Below are 26,934 nucleotides of genomic sequence, written 5' to 3'. Positions count from 1 at the left end.
TTAGAGGAGAGCCAGAAGACACACAGAGATTCTGGAGAACTCTGCTTGTGCCTTCCAAAAACCCTGCTACTAACTCTGTAATCCATTTCTTCCTTATAGTGTTCTATATGAAGGAGCTCATCCTTACTCTCAGGTACCGAAACCTAAAAATGACCATAGATTTTTCTTATAATAATAATAATAAGCTACTGAGGAGTATTAGAAACCTTCTATGACACTAATACTGAACAGAGAATTACCTGGAGACAACATATCCATTAATCTGTAGAAATTTCAGAATATCCTGTGCTTTTTCTCTGTCCTTGGCTTTTTCTTTGGCTGTGAGGGTATCATAAGGAACAAGAAGAGGATGGTTGCCTCCTCCTACTAAGGGACATCAAGAGATTTAAAAAGCAGTTAAAGAGTTATCTGTTGACATAAGTCCCTGTACATAAAAGCACTATCATAATAATACATAGCAAATTACAGTAAAAACCAGTCTGAAATAACAACAATATACATTTCTGTTTCTTTACACAAACCTAAAAAAAATATTCAGATAGAAACTTAACATGTGGCTGCAAATGTAGTTGTAACATAATCAGTTGCTGCAAGTACCAGGTAAATATGTTGAACCTACCGCAAAAACTCTTAAAGAAGAAAAAATGTGCTTGACTGTTATGAACATATATTATATTTACAACTTCATTTAATGAAACTGAAAATATTTCAATAAATAACACATAATTTCATTAGAAAGATAGAAACACATATATAAGCATATACAGTCCTGCTTTTAAACATTCTGATGACAGTAAAAAGGGTTCACGAAGCTTAGCAAGATATACACATTTCTAAAAACATATGAAAGTGATACAGCTCTACTTTATAGTAATAAATTAAAGACAGACTATTAAAGTACATTATTCAAATGTTCGTCAGACAACTGTCCAATCTGATAAAAAGAATACTGCCAAAACAGAGAGGTAAACAGAATAAACTGCATTTGTATTGTTTACAAATAGCTGATGTATCGATACCTCTCTGAATGTAGATAGTTAATTTGGCAGAAAAATAAAATTGCTATTGCTAATATAAATATCTGCATAAAAAGTAACGCTGTCAGGATTTCGTCTTCTGAAATCACCATCATATAGCGGAATACCATAAATTCCTAAGATAATTGATATGAAATCCCAGGAAATTTAAGGGTAATAATCAGATTTATCTCAGAAAAAATACTGCAGAAAGTCTCTAGTAATAATACTAAAAAAAAAAGGAATAAATTCCCTCTAGCAAGTATTGGAGACATACCCTTAAGTGATTTTGTAAGCCACATATTCTAAAATTTTCCATTAGTCCTGCCTGAATCCATTTAAATACATGCAAAATAGTAATCTAGTGGGCAAGTCTGAGGTTTTGGGGTTTTTTTAGGAAGTACTGCCTTTAACATTGGATGATTGGGTTTTATTCTGTTATCACAAATGTGATCTAATTCTATCTTATTACAGCTGCAGACAGACACGCAAAAAAGCATACAAGGATAGTAAGCGTACATACCCTATCTATGGATATCATTAATACTATAATAGATCATTTAATTACAATTAATACACATGAAATGTTCAGTGAACGGGAATGACACTTTCAATTTTCAGGTGGCTAACGTACTTGTGTGTTAAAAGCCGTAAAGGAAAAATAGGAGTATTCTGTATCTGAAGTCTGCATTACTGTTCTGTTCTTTACACATGTATTAAAAAATATTTCAGGACTAGCATATGTATATTCTGGAGGAGAAACCCCACACTCTTGAGGGCCAGGTTTTGCTCAGCTGACAAATACATCCACTTTTCACACAAAGAAACTCTCCATCAGAAGCCTCTCCTTCACTCACTACAGCCACCTCTAGCCTCCGCAGTACTATGCTGCCTTGCACAACACTACAAATACTATGCAGGGTTCTCACTGAAGTGCTGCTCTGAGGCGAAAATCTGTTTTCACAATTGCCAAATACAGTAGATCCATTTAAATATCTAGTCTTCCTGTAGCCTACGATTTCCCAGACTTAGCCCATCGTGTGGCTACTTATCCCGAAGAAAGTTTTTTTTAAAAAGGCTATAAAAACTAAAATAAAAGCTGTATTAAGGGGAAATATAATTAAAGGCATGGAAATTCATAGTGTTTTATCAAAGGCATTTCCAGGTGGAACTTTACTTTTTCATAAAACCTTAACTACTGTACCTTTGCTGGAAGCTTACAACTAATAAAAAAGCAAGCATGCAATAAAAAAAAAAAATAAAAAAAAAATTAAAAAAAAAAAAAGGCCAAGTTTGGTGTATACAATTAGACTTGACACCTTCTGGTAAGACAAAACCCTAGCTTCAGTCATTTGCAAATGAGAACTTGCTGTTTCTCCAAATATTGTTTCCTCCATATGCAAATATAACATTATGTGCAGTTCTTAGTAAACACACTTTTAGATCTACCTGCAACAAAAGAAGTAATTCAAATGAAATCAGAGGCCACTGGGCAACAGTCTGAAAGACTAATGCTAGAAGGAAAATGTATTAAATTTATTTACAAGCTTTGACTTCTCTTCCTTTGATATATTTGAATTGGTAAATTATTTTAACAGGAACTGTTACACTCAGTACTATAAAAACCTCCAGGCACTAAAAATGACAAAATACTTAATTTAGAATAGATTGCTGTTGTTTCTTTGTCAATTTAAATTTGCTTTTCTTTTTTTTTTTTTCTGTTTTCTCAAATACATGACCTAAGCTAATCATAGAGAACTTAAAATACTGTAAATACCTATAGTTAATATTACCTTTTGCTTCAAGCTCCATTTTCTTTTTCTTTGCCCATATGTTATGGTAGTTTTCAGCCATCATCTCAGCCATAGCCTAAGGAAAATGGAGAACTTAGTGGTATGTGTTGCAATGGTTAATCCACAGATAGCAATTTTCTGGTTGCTACTAAATAACAAATGTTGCTCTCTGGGAGGCTCAGTATAATTACACTGTAATGGTTCACTGAACACAAGAGTTTTTATTGAAAAATTATGATATAGAATATGGACAGGATAGGTATATGTATAGGAATTAGGAACCTGGTGCTGAAAACTGTTAATATGAAAAAGGAGGAACCACAAACAGGAGTGTAGTCTGGAAAGAGACCTGGGGTGTCAGATGGGGACTTGATTCTCAAAACAATGCCAGGAAGAACCCCCTGAAGGCCCTGGTAAGGGAAACAAGGAACAGCAAGCCAGAGGACTGAATCAAGATTGTTCCTGCTGGCTGCAGCAGACTGTGTAAACCCACAGATACAACCTGATCGAGGTGGACACTCATTTGTGTGAGCACTCTGTTAAAAGCACCAACCATTTTACCAGGGACTTCATAGATGCAGCCACATTTTTATATTCAGCATGAAATTCTCCTCCAGAGAAGCAAATTCTATAAACCAAACTCTTTCAGACTGGTAAGCTAGAACTCAAACTAAGCAAAACACAGACAAGCTCGCCAATCTCTAGTAGGAACTAGTAGCAGCTACTATTTCAACATCAAACATCTTTTAAACCCACGTCTCCTGTCCTCCTGATTGTATACTCTCTAGTTGTACACAGTGGTGGAATTTTCTGTAGATTTCACTTTTAATTTCTTTCATGGACCTACAGAAACATCCTTCTCATCTTCAGTAAGGGTTTTGAGTAACAACTATTTCTGAATACTCGGTCCTGGTGTTTTGATAATCCAGATTAAGATCTTGGAATAATGCAGTGTAGTCTGGATTCTCTTTCCTTGGAAAGCAGGGTGCTATGAAGATGGTCTCAGTGCAAGATCTAGCTACTCACGGACCCAGGATGTGACCGCTTAAGACCAAAATGAGAAGTATTTCCCAGACTTACAGTTTTGAACATGGTCATGATCCCTGCTAGCACAGTATATGCACAGGATGATATAAGCATTGAATAGCACCAATTCTTATATACTAGTTAAAACAAACAAACAAACAAACAAACAAAACAAACCCAAACAACCAACTTGGTTCAAAACAACTAACTTTTCCCAGCAATTTAAAACAAGGTTGAAGACTAACCCTGAACTCTGACTTTAAAGATATTAAACATTAAAACAAAGTTCAAAATAACATACATTTAATTTTTAAAACTGAGGTCATTAACACCTAACATGTTTAGATATTTCCTGACTGCCAGTATCAGGACAATTAATACCTGAAATTGCATTTTAATTAAAATTGCTTAGCTTTTCAATAACAGATTTTGAAGCTGGTTTCAAAGAAGACTTCTCTTTGTAATTAAGGACAAATGAATCATAAAGCCAACCAGCTCTGCTTTATATCTGAGGGCTACAAAGGAAATAAAATGAATGACAAATGTTAGATAGTATAACATAAAAGAGTAAACAAGGGAGTAATAGAAGTTTGAAGACCATTTCTTTTGCGGTTTGTGACAGGATAGTTACTTTTCACTGGGTTTAGTTTACTGCATCATAATACTATGATGGTGTTCACATCAAAAGTTGTTTCACGAGCATTAAAACAAAGTCGGCACAATCTTTTGACTATGCTGAGTCTATACAAATGTTAAATGATGTAATTATAATGAAGCTGTTCCATCAGTTTAAGATACAAGTAGTATTATGTAATTATCAATTTTATTAACTCTTTGGAATGATCAGCAATCTACTGAATGTTTTAACTCAAGTATAATAGTTAATTGGCAGCAAATTCTTATTGTAAAGCTAGTCAGCAATCTACAATGGTTAGAAATTTAAAACTTGAAACTATGAGATAGGAATCAAGGAGGGGAAATACAGTGTGAGAATTTAATCAGAGGCACAGTTAGCCAATTACTTTACTACTGCTGTTTGTTTCACTGCACTATGACAGAGTTCAGTATGGGCTAACTTAACCCTGTGTTTCAGGGTAGAAGTAGACTGGTACAAACAGTCATGCTAACTAATTTAAAACTATCATCTAGTGTATTTCTACATAATATTGTAACCATATTCACAGTAAATTAGTAGACTGTAAAAACTAGCACTATACTCCATCAAACACCACGAAAAAAATCCTAACTTCCTAAAGACAGAAACATCATTTGTTTATCAACTAAAAAATTATTGTTCCTAATAACAGCAATCTACTGATCCATCAAAATCTACCCTCAACAACTTCTTTCTCTATTCTCATAGTATTTGTTGTAGCCATGGTTCCTGATTCTTATTTCTTCAGTTTAGAAAAAAGACCAATGACAAAATGTTTTGGGAAGATGGTGAGGAAAGGAATGACAAATGAAAGAAAAAAGCTGATGCTGCAAGCTCTTCTAAAGAGGATTTTCTTCAAAATGACGGATGCTTGCAACACAGGATGAAAGAGCAATGATGAAAAAAACAAATGAACCAACCCAAATTAAAATCAAAGCATGTCAAAGAAAGTAACATAAGGCGTCCAATTTGTTTAAAATAAACTAGCAGAAAAGAAAAAAATAAATTGTAAAAAAAAAGAAGGCATATTAAGTGTTTCTGACTTACGTGTAAGTCCCTGGAGAGGGTGACATTGCTCATGTCAATTGCTCGAGGAGTGTAACCATGGGCTGTATCTACAGAGATCTGAATCGCACACATGCAAAACAGTTTATTTATTTCTTTACACACTTAACAGCATCCATAGCCATCAAATTCTAAAAAATAGCAGACTAAAATCATATAAATACTCACTATTAATGCATGATCACCTACTGATGTAAATAATTCCACTAAATAATGTAGTTAACTTTAAAGCAAGTGAACAAATACATTCCTATTTCAGTTTTGTTGTGGGTTTGTTTTTTTTTTTTTTTGGAACATGTTTATTAATATATTACTTTGGAACAGGGAAAGAAAATTTCAGCTTCAGTGAATAGAAATCCAAACCAATCTTCAGAGCTGTACAACTGCTTGTGAAAAATGCTTTCACATATTTTAATGCTACGGGTTTATTTCATCACTTTTAAAACCAAAGATTGGAGAGCAGATTTTGCATGCCTTTAAAAAAAAAAAAGTTTTTACTAAAATGGCTCACTTGACTGGTTTGAGATATGCGACGCGTCCGATTATACAGTGCCATGGAATCTCCCTCCCGTGTTCTTTCAATTCGCCATCCCCATGCCAGCATAGTTTTTAGTGATTCTTTGATTGGCCATCGGTAAATTTCTTTCTCCTAGAAGGATGCACATGCAATAATTGCCTTGTTAATTATGTAGCTGTACAGAGCAAAAAATAACTTTTGTCTGGTTATACTGAGATGCAAAGAAATGTACTGATATCAGCCCTTATGGCCCAAGGATACTGCAAAGAAGCAAATAAATCATATAAGATATTAAAAAGTTCATTAATCATTTCAGAGGCAGGTAGAAGAATTCTGGCCCTGCAAGAAGCCAATGTTCACAGGGATAACCATGTTAATGGCATGCTCATATATTAACTCAAAGGTGGAGCAGTAATTGTCAGAGTAATGCAGTGTTTTGCCTGCTACATGAAACAAAAAAGCTATAAACATAGAATCATAAAAAAGTCTATGTTGGAATGGACCTCTGGACACCATCTAGCTCAATCTTCTCTTGGGGTCAGATAAGCTAACCTAATTAGGCTATCGAATATTTGCAGTGCAGGTGTTTTCACCACTTCTCTGGACAACCTATTCCAATGTTTAAGTTGTCAAGATAAGACGGATTTTCAGACAGCGTTTATGCTGAAGCAGCTTACACCCATTGCCTCTTGTCCTGTCACTGTACATCCCTTTGAAGAGAATACATCCATCTTCTCTATAAATTGCATTTAGGTACTGAGAGAGCAAGATTACATCCCCGTCAGCTTTCTCTTCTGTAAGCTGAACAAACCCAGTTCCTTCAGCCTTGCTTCATTTATCAAGTTCTCCAGCCTTCTAATTGCCTTCATGCCCTCTACTGGACGCCAGACAAAGCCTAAACCTAAGTCTTCACTAAGCAAGCAGGCATCCCTGTATGAGCTTACTGTAAAAATACACTGGCAGTATGACACTTCAGGTTCACCATAAGTTATGCCATGTAAATTTAGCCACGAGAGAAAATAGGCTGAGTGATCTATTTATTGCACAATAAATCCCTTCTATCTCTCTTTGAGATTTTGAGGAAGGCAACAAACACACATTAGCTGACGTACTCTAAATATTTTTTTTAGAAGTGATGGAAACACAAGGTGATATTTTCATAGTGATTGAAGCAATCTTTCAATCACCCTGGATCAAGAATGAACAAATTCCTTACCTTTTCAGATAGTAACTTATATTGTTTCATTAATGGTTGCACTTTCGCAGATTCAGAATATGTTTCACCATATGTCCATCCATTGGCAAACTGAAAACAGTAATAATAAGAGAGGAAAAAATGGGGAAAACCAAAAAATTATGAAAAATCCTATTTTTTTGTTACAAAGGAACTAAACGATGCTTCTGCAGAGCTGTTCTCTTAAAATTTCCTTTCTACTATTTTCTCAACATTTTATCAACCAACATTTATATTAGCTACACATAATGAAATGAATTATGCAGTATGCCATCTTTTTGAAAATCAATGGTTACACAAAGACAATATTTCAATATATTTTTCTTTTAAATATTTATATAGAGCAAAATACTGTGCTACAGTTGAGGAACTGTTTTTAATACTGGACACAAAAATGGCACAAAGGAATAAAAATCCCTAAAGAGGTTTAGTGGTTAAAAAATTGAAATTTCAAGTCAATTAAACTCTTAAACAATTAGCAAGTATATTTACTTGAGAGTCAACAATAAAAATAACGAAATGAAGAAACACTATTGTGAAATACTCATGTACACTTACAGAACTTTCCCCCCAAATGCATTTCAAGAAAATACAGGTTTATATCTTACCTACGTACCAATCAAAATAATAATATTCAGTGTAAAATATTCTAAAGATGAAATGGATGCAAATAAAAATTCTGATTTTACTTTAACAGGAATATAGATTTTACCTTTTCCATTGACCATTTGTCATGAGAGTGTTCTGCATATTTGTTAATGAAATATTCCAGCTTTTCAGGGATCGTAATGCTGAAAGTGAAGAGAAAAATAGCCATTATATCACACATGCTGAATTGTGAATGCTTTTGTTTTGAAGAAAACTTTCAAATAAATAATTAGTAGTGCATACATCCATTCAAAGCATCTTTCTGTGCGCTGTTTCCTCACATACAGTTTGCTCTAAGCTCCAATTAAATCAAGAAAAAATCTGAGTTATTTAATGAGCACTGGATGAGAACCACAGCTGTTGTAGGAATTTTACTTCTTCAACACCCATGTGCAGGGAAAAATCTATAATGACACCGAGCACTTGTGCTTTTTGTCACATATTTCATTACTAACATTCATTTTCTTAAGATTAAAGATATAACTATGACCCATAGTTTCAGAAATGCAGTGGTAACTTATCGCATATGCCCATTATAAACTAAGTGTGCTAGCAGTCCTTTTTGAAGCACATCATCAATTTTACATATGCTTGAAGCACTATGACTTACGACAACTCAAAAGTTATATGCTCAATCTTTTATTTTCCAACACCCCAGTGAATATTAAAAATATTAAAATCCTCATTAAAAATAGAAAAAAAATCGACAAATAAATACACTAGACCTTCAACAGGTGTACAAGACAGTGCAGAAGTTCAGGTTTCTTAGGTAGTAAAGGAAAAGCAGCTATGCTTAACTGTCAAACAAGCACTAGAGACTGAATCCTCTTCCAAATATAATTTATCAAATATCAGTATTTTTCTGCATCTGTATTCCTATAAATGAAAGGGAATAATTGCTTCTTGGTTACTTATGAAATAGCAAAATATTCTGTCCTAGGACAAAGAATTTTGGCAGCAGAAGTGTCACAGTGCCATCTACTGCAAAGTAGAAGACTCTGGTTTTTAATCTTCAGTCACAAGTTGGGAAAAAGCAGAAATGTAAAACAAAATTATGTCAGAGAAACAGTTTGCAGAAGCCTAACCACACACAAAGGTCAGAAAATGTTCATCCAGCATGGTAATCAGTTCTTTAATTGTTTGGAAGTGTGTATTTCAAGGAGAAATCTAGTAACGGTATAATACTTTGAATAATTTCAGAAATGCAATAAATTGACAAGTACAATAAGGTCATATTACCTATAGCTTTATATAAATAGGCCTAGGACTAGTAAGCAATGTGATGCAGGATTTGCATGTTGAAAGAATATAGGATAGGTTGGAAGTGACACTGACAGTAGTAGTGCTTTCCTTGTCGTGAATCATCACAGAACTGTTGACTCCTATAGCAATGGGGTGACCGATGATTTAGGTAATAATAAGTAAAATTTTGTGAATTTTTCAAATATATTCTGGCTATCTACAGTTTTCCTCTGCAATGACACCAGATAAAGTTATCTTCGATTATACAAATGATAGTATAAAACCTTACTAAATTTTGTTAAACCTTCATATATCTTAAATACATCTTAGACAAATGAATTTTAATGGTCACTGATGTGATTTCTATATTCCAGCCTAGATTACAGCTTCTACTACCATATTTTGATGTGCATACATGTACAAGCACGCTGTAACAAAGGTATCAATCTACTGGTGCCATTCTGTGTTCTGAATGTTAATACAGATAGAAAGCTCACAAAGGCAATTGAAACTAATGTCTTACAAGTGGCGTTTTTCAAGATATACTGCATAATCACACTGCCATAAGACTATTCCATACAAAGGAGAATGGGGCTCTGGCTCTAGTCAAAAAAATCCCATTCAGATATGTGTCTTGTCTGGCTAATGTACTCAAAAAAAGCATGGTCAAAGTCTGACTGCCTAGAGAGAATGAAAATCTTTATGCTCTATTCCCCATTAGTCATACTAAAAAGAGATTATATGAATGATGATTGTCATCATTTTCTGTAGGTACGCTGTCATTCGCACGCACCAGAATTAGCATCTTAGCACATGTTAATAACGACAGGGATGATGTAGACTCATCTTCTTTTTGCTCCTGAAAACATGCTAGTTTGTTTGCAGCAGACATACAAAGGTAACTGGGCAGTTCTACCTTCAGGCTGAAAATGCATTAACAATGTTCTAGGTTGACCAAGAAATTAGTTACATAATTGGATATTTATTGGTTTATATTATTTAAAATAAATTCGTAAATAAAAATTAAAAATATAAATTAAGGTGTCCATTTTATCTAGAAGATAAATATTCAGATGAGAATAAAAGCTGCAAGTTCACATCATACCCAACAACAGACCATCCCACTTTTACACATTCATGATTAAAAAACCCAACAAACTAGTTGTAACAAAATAATTCCTTACTTTGATGTATCAACAGGTTGAGGATTAAAGTTCCCATCTGAATCCATTGAAGATTGTTTTTCCATCATATTCACATAATTTGATTCCATATAGTCTGGAGGTAAGGCCCCTGCAACTGCGCTCAAACAAGGCAAAGCCAATTTGAACAGTTCTTGTTCATACTTCTGGGGAACACACAGGGGATAGAAAGTGAGTAGTGAATGGAAGCTATCAACATCACTGCTGAAACTGATATAGCTATATGTGAAACCAAGCAGCCACAGAATGGCTTTCTTAGAGTGAAATTGAACTTTTGTTCTGAAAATAAAGGAAACTGACTGCCCAAAGCATATCATACACTATAGATAAAGTTGGGATCAAGTCTTGCTCTTGCTGAAGTAAATGGGAAAAGTATTGCCTTCACTGGGATCAACATCAGGCATTTTTCAGATGTCTGGGAACAGAACATAGCACAGGAATATCCATAGCTAAAAATCTAAATTTGAAAAGAAACTCATGACAATTTAAGCAAGTTCGTTAAAAAAATTCACAGAATGAACAATAAATGCATGCCAAGGTGTATTATTAAACTTTTGTCCAACACAGATTGATTCAAGGGTGATGAAAATACAACTGCTAAGGCAAAGGATTATGCTCTTGGTTTAAGGAAGGATAGCGTGTGAGGTAGAAAAGTGCAGCTTTCAGTCCCCTGCAGATGCTTGTATTTAGATGCTTTTAGGGCTCTGAAGTGTAGTTGACTTGTACAGATACACCTCACTATTACTTCATTAGCTATATAATTTTTTTAATGAGCAGACAAAATGCTAGATTAAAGCAGAAGCTATAAGAGGAAGATTTAAATTTACTAAAGCCTATATTTTCCCCTTTAAGTGGATAATACGGTGTTGATAAAAGCTCAGTAAAAACAACAGATTACATTAAAAAAGTTACACAGTAAGGCTTTTACATGAGTAGATGGATATTACAATGAATTACCTTTTGAGACAAAGCATCAAAAATACCCCAGAACAACTTTCTGGATAAATGAAGTTCTTCTTCTGATGCAGCACCAAAGTTACCCCATCCACCTGGCAAACAATAATACTTCCAGCATCTTTCGTAATGATTTGTCAGCAACTAAAACAGAACATATTTTGAAAGCAAATAAAATATAACTGTTGATGTTCTGCCATTCTGGCACTCGACCATTACACAGACACTGCCAGAAAAATTTCTAACTTTTATCAAGAACCCATGGAGCTTTATCATCTCTCCCTCTCTCATTAAACACATATTTCAGGGATACTTTCTTCTTAAGTGGTTGCAAGATTCCACATTATCAGGGACTCAAATGGTGCAAGGACCTGCTACTGGGTATTCTCCAAACTAAAACATCACAAGGTTTTTGCTTAATGTGTCCTCTATGTCCCTGAGTCACAGACAAGAAGAGAAAAAATTAGTTGTACATCTGTCAGTAAAGGCAGTCCCAAACAAAAAATGGCAAAAGTATGAAAACCTAGTCCTACTCATGGGGAAATTTTCCTAAGGCACAGAATGATCTTTCTAAAAAAATGAGCTGGAATTTTAATTCAGAGTTTATTTTAACAGTTCCTCAGAGAAAAAGAGAATTGTTTCAACACCACTTTGCAAAGAGTGTTGGCAAAGTATTACAAGTCACAGTCAGTAAAGAGTTGACAGGATTCTCTTGTTTTTCCAGTCAGAACAAATGCAAAGATGGAAAAATGCAGATATTCATAATGTTAATGTACACAAATACAGACAGACTTAAAAAAAAAAAAGTCCTGATGTGTAGAATTGAGGATTTTGATACCCAAAAATATAACGTTCTGTTATACTTTTCATGCATCAGAAAAAAAACAACAATCCCTATAATGTATTTGTACTACTATGTACTATTTGTACTACCTGTTTGCTAGCACAAGCCCATAAGGAATAGGCATGGTACTTTCAACTCAGAAACACATTAGTAGATATAAGTAGGAGTCCCTTGTTAAATCACTGAAAATCAGTTTACTGTCAGTGAAACCTTTAGGAAGTTCTAGTTCTATCTTCAGATAAAGAGCTCACTTCCCTCAGAAACTCCTATTACTTGTTTAGGTGTCAATGGATGAAATAATTTGCCCATGTGAACGCTGTGGTTCTCTTCGTATCAATAGTCACCCAAAGCCCAACTTGCCAAAAGGATCAAAATGTTATTTCCTTCCTGTTCAGTTCAGCAGTATGGGAAAGTCACTGCAGTTGTGACCGTCAGGATCAAAAAATCTGCTGTCCTAGATGAACAGATCTCAGGGAGCTGGGGTTGTTCTTTCCCTCAAAAAACCTGAAGGACTATAGCCACGCAGGGAACACTAAGTTAGTATTTGCTTTTTGCAGCACATAGAATGTCATAATGCACTAGAAAGGTCCCCTTCAGGGCAGTATACTAAATTATCAATTGCTTTCCTCACACATAGGTACTAAAGAATGGCTGCTCTGGCATCTTTAGTTTGATTGAGCACTTCCTGGGGGATACAAACCAATGATGAAGTCCTTGGCAGGGAAAAGACCATGCAGCAGGTCCCAGCTTTGAGACTAACAATCTAAACTTCTCATCTGAGGTCAGAGACCATAATCTGGCTAGTAGAAGCCTGCATAATTCTGAGGAGTATTTTGGCATAGAAATCAGATGTAAAATGCCATTAGTCATGATATGTCATCACTTGTAAAGTATAAAGAAATACTAAATAGGAAAAGATTAAATATCTTGTTCAAAGTTGTGGTAGGAAAGCATTAAAAAGGATTGCTGAAAAACAGCAGTAGGTAAGGTGGGAAATTATATGTTTCTTGTCGATGAAATCTGAGGAATCTTTAAGGAATGCGTCACCTCAGAAAGGAAAAAACACATTTCTTCTTGTGCATTAGGAATGGGAATCAAAAGATATGGAGAAGCCTTTGGTAACTGAAAACAAAATGGAAGATTATTAAAAAACATGTATTGCTTAGATTTCCAAGCACAAACCACCGAAAAAGAGTCCGTTTTTCCAAAAGCAGGGAAAACCAACACAGAGGGCAGAAGTAGGGGTACATACAGACTATCAGTTGCCATCTTCCTTTGGGCACTGGATTCTGCCCCCTGCCCCCAAGGGGTTTTCTATTCTGTTTCCACAAGGGCTTAAAAAAAAATGATAATAAAAGAGAAGCAAACATTAGACATAGACTTCATAATTCCATTTGAATGGATGTAAATTAGACTGAATTCCTGCTGAAGCAGCAATTTAAGAACTATTGTCTTACATTATTGCAGAGTGGAGATAAGGTAACAAAGAAGATGATAGAGAACATTCTCCATGCAAGTATTTTCTGTCATGCTTTGTTATGAGGAAAGCTGTTGAATATTAAAATATACTTTTACCTTGAGAGGCATCTTTGCATGTTCATTTAATAGAGGAACATCAAATACTAATCTTCTCAGCAAATGCTGCATCATGGAAGGCCGCAACTGCCTGAAAGCAGACAAACCATTTCAAAAGGGTGTACCAGCATAGTTTCATGTAAATAATTAATAAATTCATTAAAGCAACCTGTCAGTTCTATCCCATTAAAATTCTCATAAAGTAATCGGATTTTGCTTCTGGGTCCAAAAAAAAAGTGTCCAAAAGAAAGCAAACAACTGCATACCAAAGAAAACCTGAACCAGCTGCAAATCAATTGCTTTAAAGAAGCAGAGTAATTATCTGATCTATAGACAGAGAAAATCAGGAAAAGAAATACTGAATTTTGATACCGTGTATTATGACCACCATGCCCATGAGAAAAGGCTATAACATTAATTTCTTGTAATAGATCTCAATGGCTCTTAAAAATACCCTAGAAACTAATAAAGGCATAAGAGCACTAACTCTTTAGATTTACTAAACAAGATATGTAGCAGTGGACACCAACTGGAAGGATAGATGAAATAGGCATAGCATGTATGTTAGAATGGCATGGACATTAAACTTTTTCAGATAAATAGCAAACAGTGGTCAATTCTATTGGTTCTTATCAAGGTAATATATATATATAAAATGGTCAATGTGATATATTTTATAAAGAAATGCTACACTATAATAAAATATAATATAAAAGTCTGTCATTTCTGAACACACTTGCACATTACGCAAAAAAAATTATGGTGAAATATTCAAAAAAGCTCTGGTGATTTGAAAGCCTAAATGTTGCTAACTTTAATTAGAAATTGAATCTGTATGGCTAAAAGTATGTAAATTGCACTTCAGTGTGTGCACAATTCCACATTTCCAGAGCTTTATCTTTTTGCAGTACATCCTCTTAGTTAATCGCAAAGATTTTAATTTTAAAATCTTAGTAAAAGCAAAATAACTGAGGGCTGCATATGAGTGAGCAATAACGTTGCAAACTGAATACAGCATACTTAAAATTATCACAGTCATCTGCCAGGAAGAAAAAAAAAATTAATTATGCTACTGGTGGCACAGTTCTGCATTCCTGTATTATAAATATCAGAAGTTACTTTATCAATTAGCATCTCTGTACAGCCAGGAATATTTTCTTACCCACAGATAGACAGTAAACACTCTTCAATAGAATCTCGCTGAGCTTTGGTAAGAGAGCATCCCTTTGAGAGTCTGTACACAGTATGTAATAAGGAATCGATGAGGGAAGCATGGTGCTCTGTGCCAGCAAAAAGAGGAGCACATCTGGTCAACAGAGGCAAGACTGCTGTGCAAAGGTATCGATTCAGAGCCAAAGCCATATCCGTAGCACTTAAAGCAGCCTATGAATTAAATGGGACAGAAATTAGATTTGTCTCATGAATGTTGTTACAAATTAAAAGAACTTGCCTGTTTTTCTTCTGTAGTAGTTATAAAGAGGGAAATTTCCAAAACACACAAATAAGGATTTGATACCTACTGGAAGCTGGATGCCTAGCTTCTTTTCCTGCTTCTGAAGTCTCACAGATGGTTTGGTTTGGTTTTGTTTTTAATGAACGAAAACATAAACACTAAAGGTAGCCATTCAAAACCAAAAGTATTTTTAAGACTATATTAAAGAATGTCATAGTTGCTTAACAGAACACTCCAAAATCAGGTAACACCAGTCAAGTCTGCATTTACAAAACTCAGTATGTTTCTGTGTTACGATCAAGCCCAAGTTCCAAGTGAGGAAAAAATCCTCACCTGCTCTTTCTTAAACAACCACCTAATTACTTTCAGCAAAATGTTGACATAAAAGGTCAAATAGGGAAATCAAAGTCCCTGTCTTAGGCCTCATATAAGTTCTCTAAATCTGATGTTTCTGGACCAAGCCAGCTAATAAAAATTAGATAGAAATAAGACTCAGAAAAAAAGACAGCAATTTCAAGGAGGAACTAAACAAAAATTTAGACACTTCCTAAATAACAATGTAGGTGTCCTAAATAACAATGTAGGTGTCCCTAACAAGTGCATGAAGACAGTGTTCTGCATATAGAACACTCTGTATATCTCTGGAAAGAGGGTCTCGGTTACACGCTTCATTTGCAGCTTATCTGATTTTGATTCCATAGCACAAGCTCAGAACGTCTCCTGGGGAAAGGCATTGCATGTCTTATGCATATGGGTATCAGTGGGGGCTCTTATAAAGTGAACATCATTCTGGAGAATTCTTCTTCACTGTTCTTCAAGTATTCTCAAAGCTCAGCAGAAACACACAGCTCATCCAGCATTTAAGAAGTGCAGAAGACAACATGAAGAAATAAAACATAGGGGTTTTGAGGGATGAAAAATGCTGCAGTGTTCAGTAAGATAACAGAACTGAAATACCAACAGACTTAAACCCTCACCGTATCTAAAGAAGCAGCAGCACGAAGATCTGGCAGAAAGCCAACTTCGAGAAGGTGTAGAAGAAAATCCTGGTCCTCAATTCCATAGACCCTGTCAAGGAACAAAACCATGGCTGCCTTGTGATCTGGGCAAAACCCCGCAGACATGTCAGGTTCCACCACAGTACCATCTAAAAGGAAGAAATAAGACTTCAGTGACAAGGATCATTCTTCACCAGCAGACTAGGCAGTCATGTTACTACTCATCATAGGTTTTGAGTCTCTGACAACAGCTAAGCATCTTCCCATGGTTTTGTTCCACAAAGGCAACATATTTGCAGTTAACTGAAGAAGAATGCATAAGGCAAGTTCTACCCAGACAGACCTCAAAGTCTGTTCTGTTCATGCTTTGTGTATTAAGGGATTCTTATCAGTTGATATTCTGATAAGTACCCAAAACATACCAATTCATCTACAGAACTACCTAGTTCTTAGAAGCAGCAGACAGAAAGTAAAAAATACAATTCTACATCAAACACTCCAGGAATGCAGCACTGGCGAGCATATCTGTAATGTATGACAATGAACTAAGATTGTGCTAAAAATTCCTCTGTATCTGAAAACCTCTGAAGTATCTGAAAGGAATTCATTGCAATATTTTTAAATTTTGATACTTTCGTTTTCAAAACCAAACAAACAATTCTGTATCTATGAGCTGTACTCTATGCTACCGAGATATCACTTAGAGATCTATCACTATTTGGAATATCAATAAATAATGGTGTTATAAAATGATTGAACTTTTTCTCTCTTCTACTGTAACCTATCGGACATTCTTGAGCTGTAAGTCCCTAGAAAATCCATGTTGCAATTATAATGTTATCTCTCCAGATACCCAAAAAAGCAGATTCCTTTGCCTTTTATATTGATGCTCACATAGCTCCCACTATTGCAATCAATTTTATGTAGGCAAAAAACACAAAGAAATGCATTTGCATATGTATGTCACACCTACAACTTCACCATAGTTGCTGAAGAACAACTCTGGTGTCTTAGTAAGATCTGCTAGAAACAATTGATAGGGTTAGAACAGCAAAAGCTAAGGATTATGTGATCAAGAAAAAAGACTGTTGTTTTTTAAAATATTTTAGAAAAATAGAAAGTATGCATTTTAAAATTTCTTTTTAGAGTTGTAATAGATTTTCAAGATTCAATTTAAATGAATGGGATTTACATCAGTGATTTAAGTGTACACAGAATTATTGCCTATAGCATGCAGAAAATTTTTTGAAACATGTTTGAAATATACATGATTTCTCTTCTAATTCACATAATAAATAGTTTAATTTCTATAACATTTTTAAATACTGAGAGAAGCATGAGTATCAGTATGTTGTTAAATTACAAAACATAAGAATGGGATGGGAGAAAAAAGTAGAATAATCATCTTACCTTTAGCTATGGTTGGCATGTGAAAAGGAATACTAATTACTCCCACCAAATCTTCCAGTGGAATCAAAGACCGTAGAATTGATCTGATTCTAATGGCTTCCCCTTTACCAGCATGGATTAACTAATGAAAAGACAAATAAGAAATTAACAAGGTCATGTTTTTACCTTCTATATGTGTTCATGTTCTGGAAACTTCCTAAACCATAGATACACAAGAATGACTGATCTCAAAATTGCATTATAATTAATAATGTAAATTTCACACAATCTGTATTTATTTGCTATGTTTTGGCTGCAAACATGCAAAGTCTAGAAATCTAGATGTGTTGTTATTAAATAAGACTAAGCCCATTTTCAGAATGGAATGTTAGGCAAAATACGTGAGCAAAGCATTAAATGTAGCACATGGCGGGGGGGGGGGGGGAGCAAAAGCAGATTTTCAGATGAAAAATGCCATTTTTTATTTCCTGCCAAATAATAACACTTTCAGGTATTCCAATTGTTTTAGTTTTGTTTTTAAAAAGTCAGCAAGACAGGGAGAAAACAAGACAATTTTCTTATTCAAACAAGATATTTATACACTGACCTTAGCAGATACCTCTCTCAAGTTATTGATCTCTGCACAAATCTGATACTGATCTACCTGAATTAGGGCACATTTCGGGGTGAAATAAGAAACTATGCATAACTAAGTAGAATTTCTGAAGAACAGGAAGGTATTTTGAATTGTAAACCACAAATATTTTCAAATATTTTCAAGCTTTTAGGAACTAACTGGTAAGGGACTGGGTTTTATAGTGCGAGTGTCTAATTCTTTGTATCTAATGCCTGAAATAGTGACATCTTACCTTTTAAAAAGTTTTTCACTGTGAATGAAGATTATGAAATATCAATATGTATATCCAGGGACAATACTTATTCATACATTTTAAAAGAATGCCCTATAACATTTACTCTTTTATACGCAATTTAAACAGTCTGTTTAAATAAGTATATGAAGAGAGTAAAACTATGGTTTAAAATTAAAAAAAAAAAAAACCATAAAAAAAATCACTCTACATCATCCCAGTAAATAGGGAAATTTGAGGACTCCGATTGTCACAATGAACAATCAAACAATATTAATGACAGAATATTGTTGAAGACTGACCAGAGAACAGTAATAAGAAAAGCAATGGAATAATTCCTTTAAAAAGAACAGCTTCTGAATAGTTTACTGAAATTCCTTGCAAATTAGTAGATGACCATGTTATGTAAATTAAGATACTATGTAGCTATACCACTGCTTTAATACTTGATAATGTGCTACTGTGAAAAAGCCAAACAGGAAATCACTAAACAATCAGTAAACCAACTATGCCTTTACTTTCCAATGCATGAAGACATAAAACTTACATGCATTTCAGGGGCACAACGTCCTAAGAGATCAATCAAAGCAGCATAAAAGGTCATGATTGCATTTCCCATGTGAATAGTGTCATCTTCTTGTTCTTCCATTTCACTGTAATTAGTTAAATGTTAAAACAATTAAAAGATGAAAATAATACAGGAAAGCTGTTACATCACCAATAAAGAAAGAAAATCTGCTCATAGGTATAACAGCTTACACATAGTGGCTTCCTGTTAACTATGGACTTTTAGCAGAATAACACAGAATGGAATTTGTACCTGAAAGATTGTAGTGACATCTGCATTGCTACCATTTATGTGTCTCATTTTGCATCAGGGGATTGATTCTTAACCAACTGACAAAGAACAAAAAACCCCAGAATTCTAAAGAAGATTTAATATTTAGAGAGTGTTACTTAAATTAACAGTGCAGAGGAAGCACTATTTCGTAGAAGACAAATCTCTACCCTTCATACAATCCAAGGAACAATGCAGGTGATAATTCACATTAAAACAAACAAGTCATTTCACCACTGAGATTATAAAACAAATAAACAAAAATGATGGCAACGTAAGCAATTCCACTGCACCTACAGGGTTTTACTAGATCCATTACTTGGGGAAGGTCCATCCCTTGTTGGATCTTCTGATATTTGTATTGCTTCCTCCATGGCCGCAAGTAACCCATTGCCTCCTTCTCCTCTTAGAGCTGGACCAAAGCATTCAGGTCGACGGATAAGCAATCTGACTACAACATTAGCATTCTCCTCCACACTCTCTCCTACCACACAGAACAAATATCAAGACTTAAGATTATATCAAAAAAACTTTTGAAATACAATCAGAAAAAGGTACACAAAAGTGCGGAACATATGCATCAGTAGATAGTTTTAACTACAAAACAGTTTAAATATCATGACAAAGTTACATAAATACACAAACATACTCCTCTATTATTGTAATAAAAGCTACAAAATAAAACATTTATTTTAATTCAAAATTAAATACAGCCAGAGAAGTAACTATGTAATAAAGGATGTTTAAAGCATCACTGAAGCTACTCATTTGTAGTAAAGACTCACATTCAAGTAAGACAGTTAATGAGGGGACAAGTATAGCTGCTAAACATTAAATGTGGACTATTGATATCTTCATGAAAGGACAGGGGTTTGGCTTTATGTCTAGCATAAGTTTTATCGTAAAGAGATTTAGGACACTCTGCTCTACTTCCAAAGGAGATGTGGGCATTTCAAAGACTAAAGATGGATCTAATAAATGGGGGATAGGCTCATTGTACTCTATATGACTTGTGAAATAGGCATCTAAGTTACTGTGTGTCTTGCATAATTCTATTCTTTCTGCAAATTGTCCTTTAAATTTACAGTACCATATCAATTGGTTTGTATTGCTATTTTAAATGACAAATTTATTTGAACATTAGACGAAGGTATAAAATTTATAGGCTTATACTCTACCATTGCAAAATACGGCAAAACGAAGGAAATCTAAATATCGCTCTCCTTCAACTGGATTCCATCCAATGTCGGGGTAGCCTTTAGAAATCAACAATGGACAACTCTGCAATCCACATCCAGCTAAGTAGCGAACTACCTAAAAGCAACGTAAGATGAAAAAGAAATTAATTGTGAAAAAGAAGTGCAGTTTCAAAGGGAAGCACCCTCATACGTTGTCTCGGACATGGTGTCCACATTCTGTTATCCCCAACAAAACCATATCATACTTTGGGCAAATCAGAAAAGCAGCCTCTTTCTTAGTTCACTTTCCCAGTCTTATACTACTTCTACCATGAACTACACAAGCTTACTTATCTCAATTCCATTTTTCCTCTAAACCACTTCTTTGCTGTCTATATTTCATTTCTCTTGCAACCCTGAGCGTTACAAATTAGTCAATTTTGTAATATTGGCGGACCACACACTATCCATATTTCAAAACATACCTTCTAATATAACTCACAGGACTACTTTTTTATTTTAACCTTTCCTTTTCACTTGTGTTTTTTTCTTCCTTTCTTTTTAAACGCACAGCAGTAACACTCTCTGCAATTCAGACCTATAGTCTCGGTAGTAGTTTTAAGTTGGCCCTCTCCTATCTGAATTGTAAGAATTGTAAGCATAGTCTTTAATCAGTTCAGATAGCTTTCTTTTGCTGACTATAAGAATGATAAGTCTGAAAATGTCCTTTTAAACACACATGGTCCATCTTCCTATTCCAATAAAGGTTCTACACTTATATTATTCCTGACATGCTTTGCTACGAAGGTTATAGCATCTCCAGAATTGGAGGTCTTCAAGAACAAATTGAACAATGTATTCTACTGTCTTACTTTCCATTAGAAAGTGGTTTTTAATGTCTACCTTGAATCTGTCCTTCCATTATTTAAGCCGCTTTTCTTATCCACTACTGACGTAGTAACCATTATTCTATTCCTTCTATTCCAGCAGCAATTTACATATTCTACACAATTCTCACATGCTCTCTTGAGGTTTTTATTCTCTAGTTTAATTAATCCCAATTCCTTCCACCTTTTCTGAAGCAGATTTAAATGTTAGGGAAAAATACAGATAGATATAGATAGATATCTCTACAAAATTTGTCATATATTGTAACAAGTTGTCACAAGGCTTCTACTAATCCCTATTGAATTATTCCACCACTGTAGGTCACCGTCAAGACAGAAAAACAAAGAAAGCTTTTAGCAATACAGTTTTGTTGGGTATGGACTCCACTATTCCCAAAGTAAGAGCTGCCCTCGAGGCAATTCCTTTTGGTTACACCTGTGTATGTAATAACCATAAACTCAGTTCAACTATCTGGACAACCAACAGGAAGAACAAACAATCAGATCCTGTTAGTCTTCCTCTGAAAGGTACACAAAATTCCCATATAATTCTTATAATCTTGAGTTTTGATTACTCCAGGAAACAGGAATCTTCCCCTCTCTACAGGGAAAAAAAATGCGTGATAAAGAAGCTACCAACCTTCTCCAGATCAGGTTCCCTTAAAGCTAGTGCAAGTTCATTGTTATCCATCACAGAGGCTGCTGCAACATCTAAAGGAGTTGATCCTCGCATAGAAGGAGAGGCTGTTAAAATAACATTTCAACACCAAATTAATAAAACCCAACAAAGTCACAGGAAATACATTAACATTTTTTTTAATAAAAGACAACATTTTGTCATTAGTTAGCACATGATTATAAACATATCATTTATGCCATTCAGTTTATTATAAAGCATCATGCATTCGCATGAAATTTGACATTGACATTAAATCAAAATACAATGTAGATGTTCAAGCTAGAAATAACTTTTCTTACACATTTCTATTCTTATCATATACTTTGTTTTAAGATCTCTTTCTTTCTAATTTTTCTAACTGACACACCTTCATTTTGAGGAAAAAGTAGTGGGGATTTTCTATCTAAACCACTGACATTTTATCAAATGTATTGAAATAGAAATTATCTTTAAGGCTTAAAATATAAGATTTATGTTATCTATATCTTTAAAAAATGGCAGTCATTATAGCATTAGAAAAAGCTAAGGTTTTCATATTAACACTCCAAATGCATTTCATTTGAGGACTTTCTCTCCAAAAAGAATTTTAGTTTATGCTTCTGTCCTGTACCTATACATTAATAAGGAAATTGTGATCATTTAAAAAAATTCCTGTGATTATTCTAAATGCTTATATATTCTCAATTACAAGTACTAAATTAGATAAAGGATAAATTTATCACCTCTATAGCACTTCAGCCTAGAAAAGAAAGGCTAACATTTTAAGAAAACTTCATGGTTCATTTCTGGGCATCTATACACGCATACCCAAGCAAATGAACTCTGTATTTCTCCCACTGTCATAGGTGTATACTGAACAGTCTACAGAGGAAAGTGCAGGGGAGCAAGCTTGAGCAGCGAGAAGTAAGCCCTAATGAAACGCTGCCAAACTTATTTATGATTCTCTTCATCAAAATCAGGATTTTATCCCATTTCTTAAAATGTGCAACTAAACACTGACTCTCTCTTAATGTCCAGGCACATACATAAAAGCATATACTAAATTACCTCAACTTAATGCTACTGTCAAGAGTTTGTTTGGAGTTAGCAATACAGTTAATCAAAATATTTTTGCACTAGGTAAAGGAGAAACTTGAACACAAACAGAGGGAAAAACACAGGTGGTTTTATATATATATTATAGAGATTTTATAAAAGCAGAAAGTGTTAAGATTTTGGTTTAGATTCTCAAGAGCCACACACTTACCAAGGCCAACACTGCTGTTTTCCAATAAATAGCTAAGATGATCAAACATAGCTTTTTGATTCTGCCTGCTGATGCGGCAAAAATAACACAGAAAGCGGCAACAGTTTGCCACCATCTTTGGGAAAGTGATTTCCTAAGAAGCAAATAAAAAACAAACTGAAGCTCAAACTCTAAGACAGGCATAAAACTTGCAAAAGATTGTTTATGTAACAGCCTTTTAAGACACTAATATTTATGCATTGTATTCACCGCATCTCAGTGAAATTAACTATTTGGGTTTCACCATGGAATCAACAGGGCTTTCTAAGCAAGTAAATAACTCCTTAACCCCCAAAGATCAAGGTATAAGCCTGAAAAACAAGCACTGGGATCACCCATAAATTCTAGATTCAAACATGAAAGAATGTGAATGCACAGATTCACAGAGTAATACTGCATTGATTTTTTATTAGTTTCTAAAAAGATCTCCCCTTTAAAACCCACTAAGCATATAAAGTGCGATTTACAGTTTTTCTTTAAAGCATCTGAAAATACAATGCTAATTATATCTTCCTCCAGAATGGAAGGACAGATTCTTCTAAAAACTTAGTCAATTATTGTGCTAATGGAAATTAGTAAGAGGTTGTGGTCTCAGTACTTCCAGTGACTGCTCAGTGCCTTACAGGATAAAGCTTTGAACAGCTATATAGTAAACTCTCTGTCTTCTAACAGTGAATTGCTTTACCTTGGATTCTCCTCCACCAAGCACATTTACCATCACTTCCATGACAGTTTCATGCATGCCTAAAGCTCTCATGAGATTTGGATGTTGGTAAAATACCTTATTATTCATGATGTCTCTACAGGAAAACAAAATTAAAAAATGGATTAAAATGTTGTGGACCAATAGTTTACCTATTATGCTATTTGCAAAGCTGATTTACTGTGCAATTCTTCACCATCTGAGGTGAAAAATTACCTCAGGGACTTTTTCAGGTTGAGTCTCATCTCTCCTGATAGTCTATTTTTTTTTTATGCACATTGTGGAAGAACCTGACCTTTCTTTTCCCATATTTTAGTTATTGCCCTAATCACCACTTGATTACACCAGAGTAGGATGCTTTTCTATTTTCATTAGAAATTCGATTCCAGATCTAAAATTATTTTCTGACAAGAGTATGATTAAAACTGCTATATTAGCTTAAATTTTAAATTCAACTATTCCATATTTTGACAAACCATTTTTTTTTCAGAATATTTCAACCTTGAGACATTTGACATCTGCCATCAAAACCAAGAAGAAACAATTGTAGAGGAAAGAGAATGTATATCCAGCTATCCTCTAGGCATCAGAAACAGAAGGTGCATAAATATTAACCTTAGTTCATGAGTTACTGCTCAGAAGAACTCTTCTACATATTTCAGTAGAACAGATTTACATATTTTAAAATCAGTCCTGAAGATTATAATGTCAATATTTTATGCAGACATGTTGTGTCCAACAAAAATGTCTGGTTTAAAAATTAATTCAATTTCTAAAAACAGTAATTAGTCTTGAAATCACACACAACCCATAAAGCAATCAGGTCATGCAAAAAAAGGATGAGCAAGTCACTATAGAAAATACTGTTGACAACTGTTCAAATTTCATTGTATGTTTTATAGCAGTCTTTTTTTTTCTGACCTAAAACTCCTGCAATCAGGCAAGGAAAATTTCAGCCTTATAAAAGATGAGATGTGAAGAGAACTGTTCCATCACTCTAAAAGCTACAAATTCACAACTCTCAGTCATGCAACAGAATGCACGCAGCATGTCTGATGTAGGTGGCACTATCAGAGTTTCTGACTCCCAGTAACTCCCGGAAAGAATAGCTGATCTTTTTCCCCCAAAGCCTACAACCGGACTTTGTATCAGTGATGACAGAGGATAGGCCCTGCCTCCAGAAGCTATCCATACCACATCTCCTTTCTGCATTAATGCTTGATGTTGTGGAAAAAGACCTCGATGGTATCAATCTGCTTAGTCATTCTAAACTCTTATTTGTCTACAGCAGCTTCCTTTTACAGAAATACAGTACAGAAAGTCAAAAGGTCACCTCAGGGGCTGGCCAGCAATATTACACTACTTCAGAAAATACATCTACTTTTAATCATATAATTAGGAAAAATAAGACTGGGTGAACTACTTCACAGTTCAAATAGTACCAACTACATTCAGTGCAATAAAAAGATGGCATATGTACAGACACATGGAGACATAACTCCATTAGCTGACTGGGGGTGTGTGGGGGGGGGATTGTACGTGCCAACAGCTAACAGTCACCGCGTTCATATAAAATGGACGATATTCCTGATAGGATTTTTCACAGCCATACTTTTAAGATATGGTAACAAGATATATTTTTTAATATCATAAAACACTACATACATGTTTTCAACTTTTCTCATAGAAGTCTTACAGATGACATTTACTTCTCTCCAAAAATTATACGTATAATGCTGCAAAGGCTGTATCTTACAACTGAAGATACTAAACTGATACCAGTGCCTGCATTTACACCCATATAGACTAATAACAGTCAAACTTCATGTATAACCTTGGCCATAACCATAGAGCAAATAACAACAAATATCTGTAAATAAAGAGATGTTACACTCCAGTTATTTACCCTAATCCACGAATCATAAGTTTCTCTTCCTCCTTCCCCATTCTGACACTAAGCAAGGAACGGATTTGGCCGAGGGATGCCAGAAGATTGATTGTGTCTTCCACAGACACACTATTTATGGTGTAGGTCTTTGGTAGGGCTCGAACCAGGCCACCAATACCATCATATTGGCGATGTAGCAATACAAACATGGCCCTCACTAATTCCGGGTCTTCTATCACTGATTCCTGGGCCCAGCGTACCATTGTGTCTGAAATCAACTGTTGAAGAGTAGCTGTGAAGAAAATACATAAATCACAATATTAATGGCTCATCTACCTGCTGGTAGTCCCTCAGAACTACCATTATGTAACATGAATTGGAATGAATTCAATTCTTAACAAGCACCTTTGTCTTGGTATTTCTTTAGCAGACTGTTGAAGAAAAATAAAACCACACAAGACAAGCAGGTCAAAAACCAAAAGCCTGTATATTTAAAATTAAAATACAGGAAATAAATCTGGTAACATAAAAAATTATGAAGACATACAAGATGCACACAAAGCGTTCAGATTTATTTCTATGCATTGCTTTTAAGAGTTTTCCAGGAATGCAGCTCTGAGGATTTTTCTTACATATTATGAAGACTGGAAAAATATACTGGTAGCACATGTAAATGCTATATTATTTATTTATATGTTTAAGCTCTGTATCCATGCAAAATTTTATAGTGTACAAAACAGAATAATTTAACTTAGTCCTTTGCCAAAATCAAAGGCTCTTCAAAAGGAATAGAAATTAAGAGACTCCAATCAAATAAATGGCAAATCATCATTTGCATATTTTGAATTCAGTCTCTAATGAAGCAAGAAAGCCATATCTGGTAGTCTCACTGACAGTCTTTATTAGTCGGGATATATGTATATATTTGGGAAAGTCCTATTAAAATATACAAGCTGTATAACGTCAGTTAAGATTTGAGACTAGTGTTTAGAAAAA

General features: G+C 34.6%; 1 protein-coding gene across 7 annotated transcripts in view; it reads right to left on the bottom strand.

Annotated features, from left to right (window-relative positions):
- The window catches only part of RYR2 (ryanodine receptor 2), a 429,918-nt gene that overhangs the window by 104,334 nt on the left and 298,650 nt on the right, over window positions 1–26,934 (bottom strand). For 6 of the 7 annotated variants that reach the window (XM_075748765.1, XM_075748768.1, XM_075748769.1 and 3 more), the window contains 19 exons: window positions 25,957–26,230; window positions 24,033–24,147; window positions 23,309–23,441; window positions 22,024–22,127; window positions 20,497–20,632; window positions 19,616–19,802; window positions 19,028–19,133; window positions 17,633–17,753; window positions 16,202–16,371; window positions 14,934–15,154; window positions 13,772–13,862; window positions 11,356–11,496; window positions 10,381–10,544; window positions 8,019–8,097; window positions 7,289–7,378; window positions 6,067–6,204; window positions 5,538–5,615; window positions 2,810–2,885; window positions 240–366 (listed from right to left, as the gene is read on the bottom strand). In XM_075748765.1, the coding sequence (XP_075604880.1) occupies window positions 240–366; window positions 2,810–2,885; window positions 5,538–5,615; window positions 6,067–6,204; window positions 7,289–7,378; window positions 8,019–8,097; window positions 10,381–10,544; window positions 11,356–11,496; window positions 13,772–13,862; window positions 14,934–15,154; window positions 16,202–16,371; window positions 17,633–17,753; window positions 19,028–19,133; window positions 19,616–19,802; window positions 20,497–20,632; window positions 22,024–22,127; window positions 23,309–23,441; window positions 24,033–24,147; window positions 25,957–26,230 (2,551 nt within the window). The remainder of the gene's footprint in view (window positions 1–239; window positions 367–2,809; window positions 2,886–5,537; window positions 5,616–6,066; window positions 6,205–7,288; window positions 7,379–8,018; window positions 8,098–10,380; window positions 10,545–11,355; window positions 11,497–13,771; window positions 13,863–14,933; window positions 15,155–16,201; window positions 16,372–17,632; window positions 17,754–19,027; window positions 19,134–19,615; window positions 19,803–20,496; window positions 20,633–22,023; window positions 22,128–23,308; window positions 23,442–24,032; window positions 24,148–25,956; window positions 26,231–26,934) is intronic. The other variant, XM_075748767.1, reaches the window with a different exon arrangement.

Source organism: Balearica regulorum, chromosome 3 (genome assembly GCF_011004875.1).
Source record: "Balearica regulorum gibbericeps isolate bBalReg1 chromosome 3, bBalReg1.pri, whole genome shotgun sequence".
Lineage (NCBI taxonomy): Eukaryota > Metazoa > Chordata > Aves > Gruiformes > Gruidae > Balearica > Balearica regulorum.
This window is presented reverse-complemented; position numbering and strand designations above follow the sequence as displayed.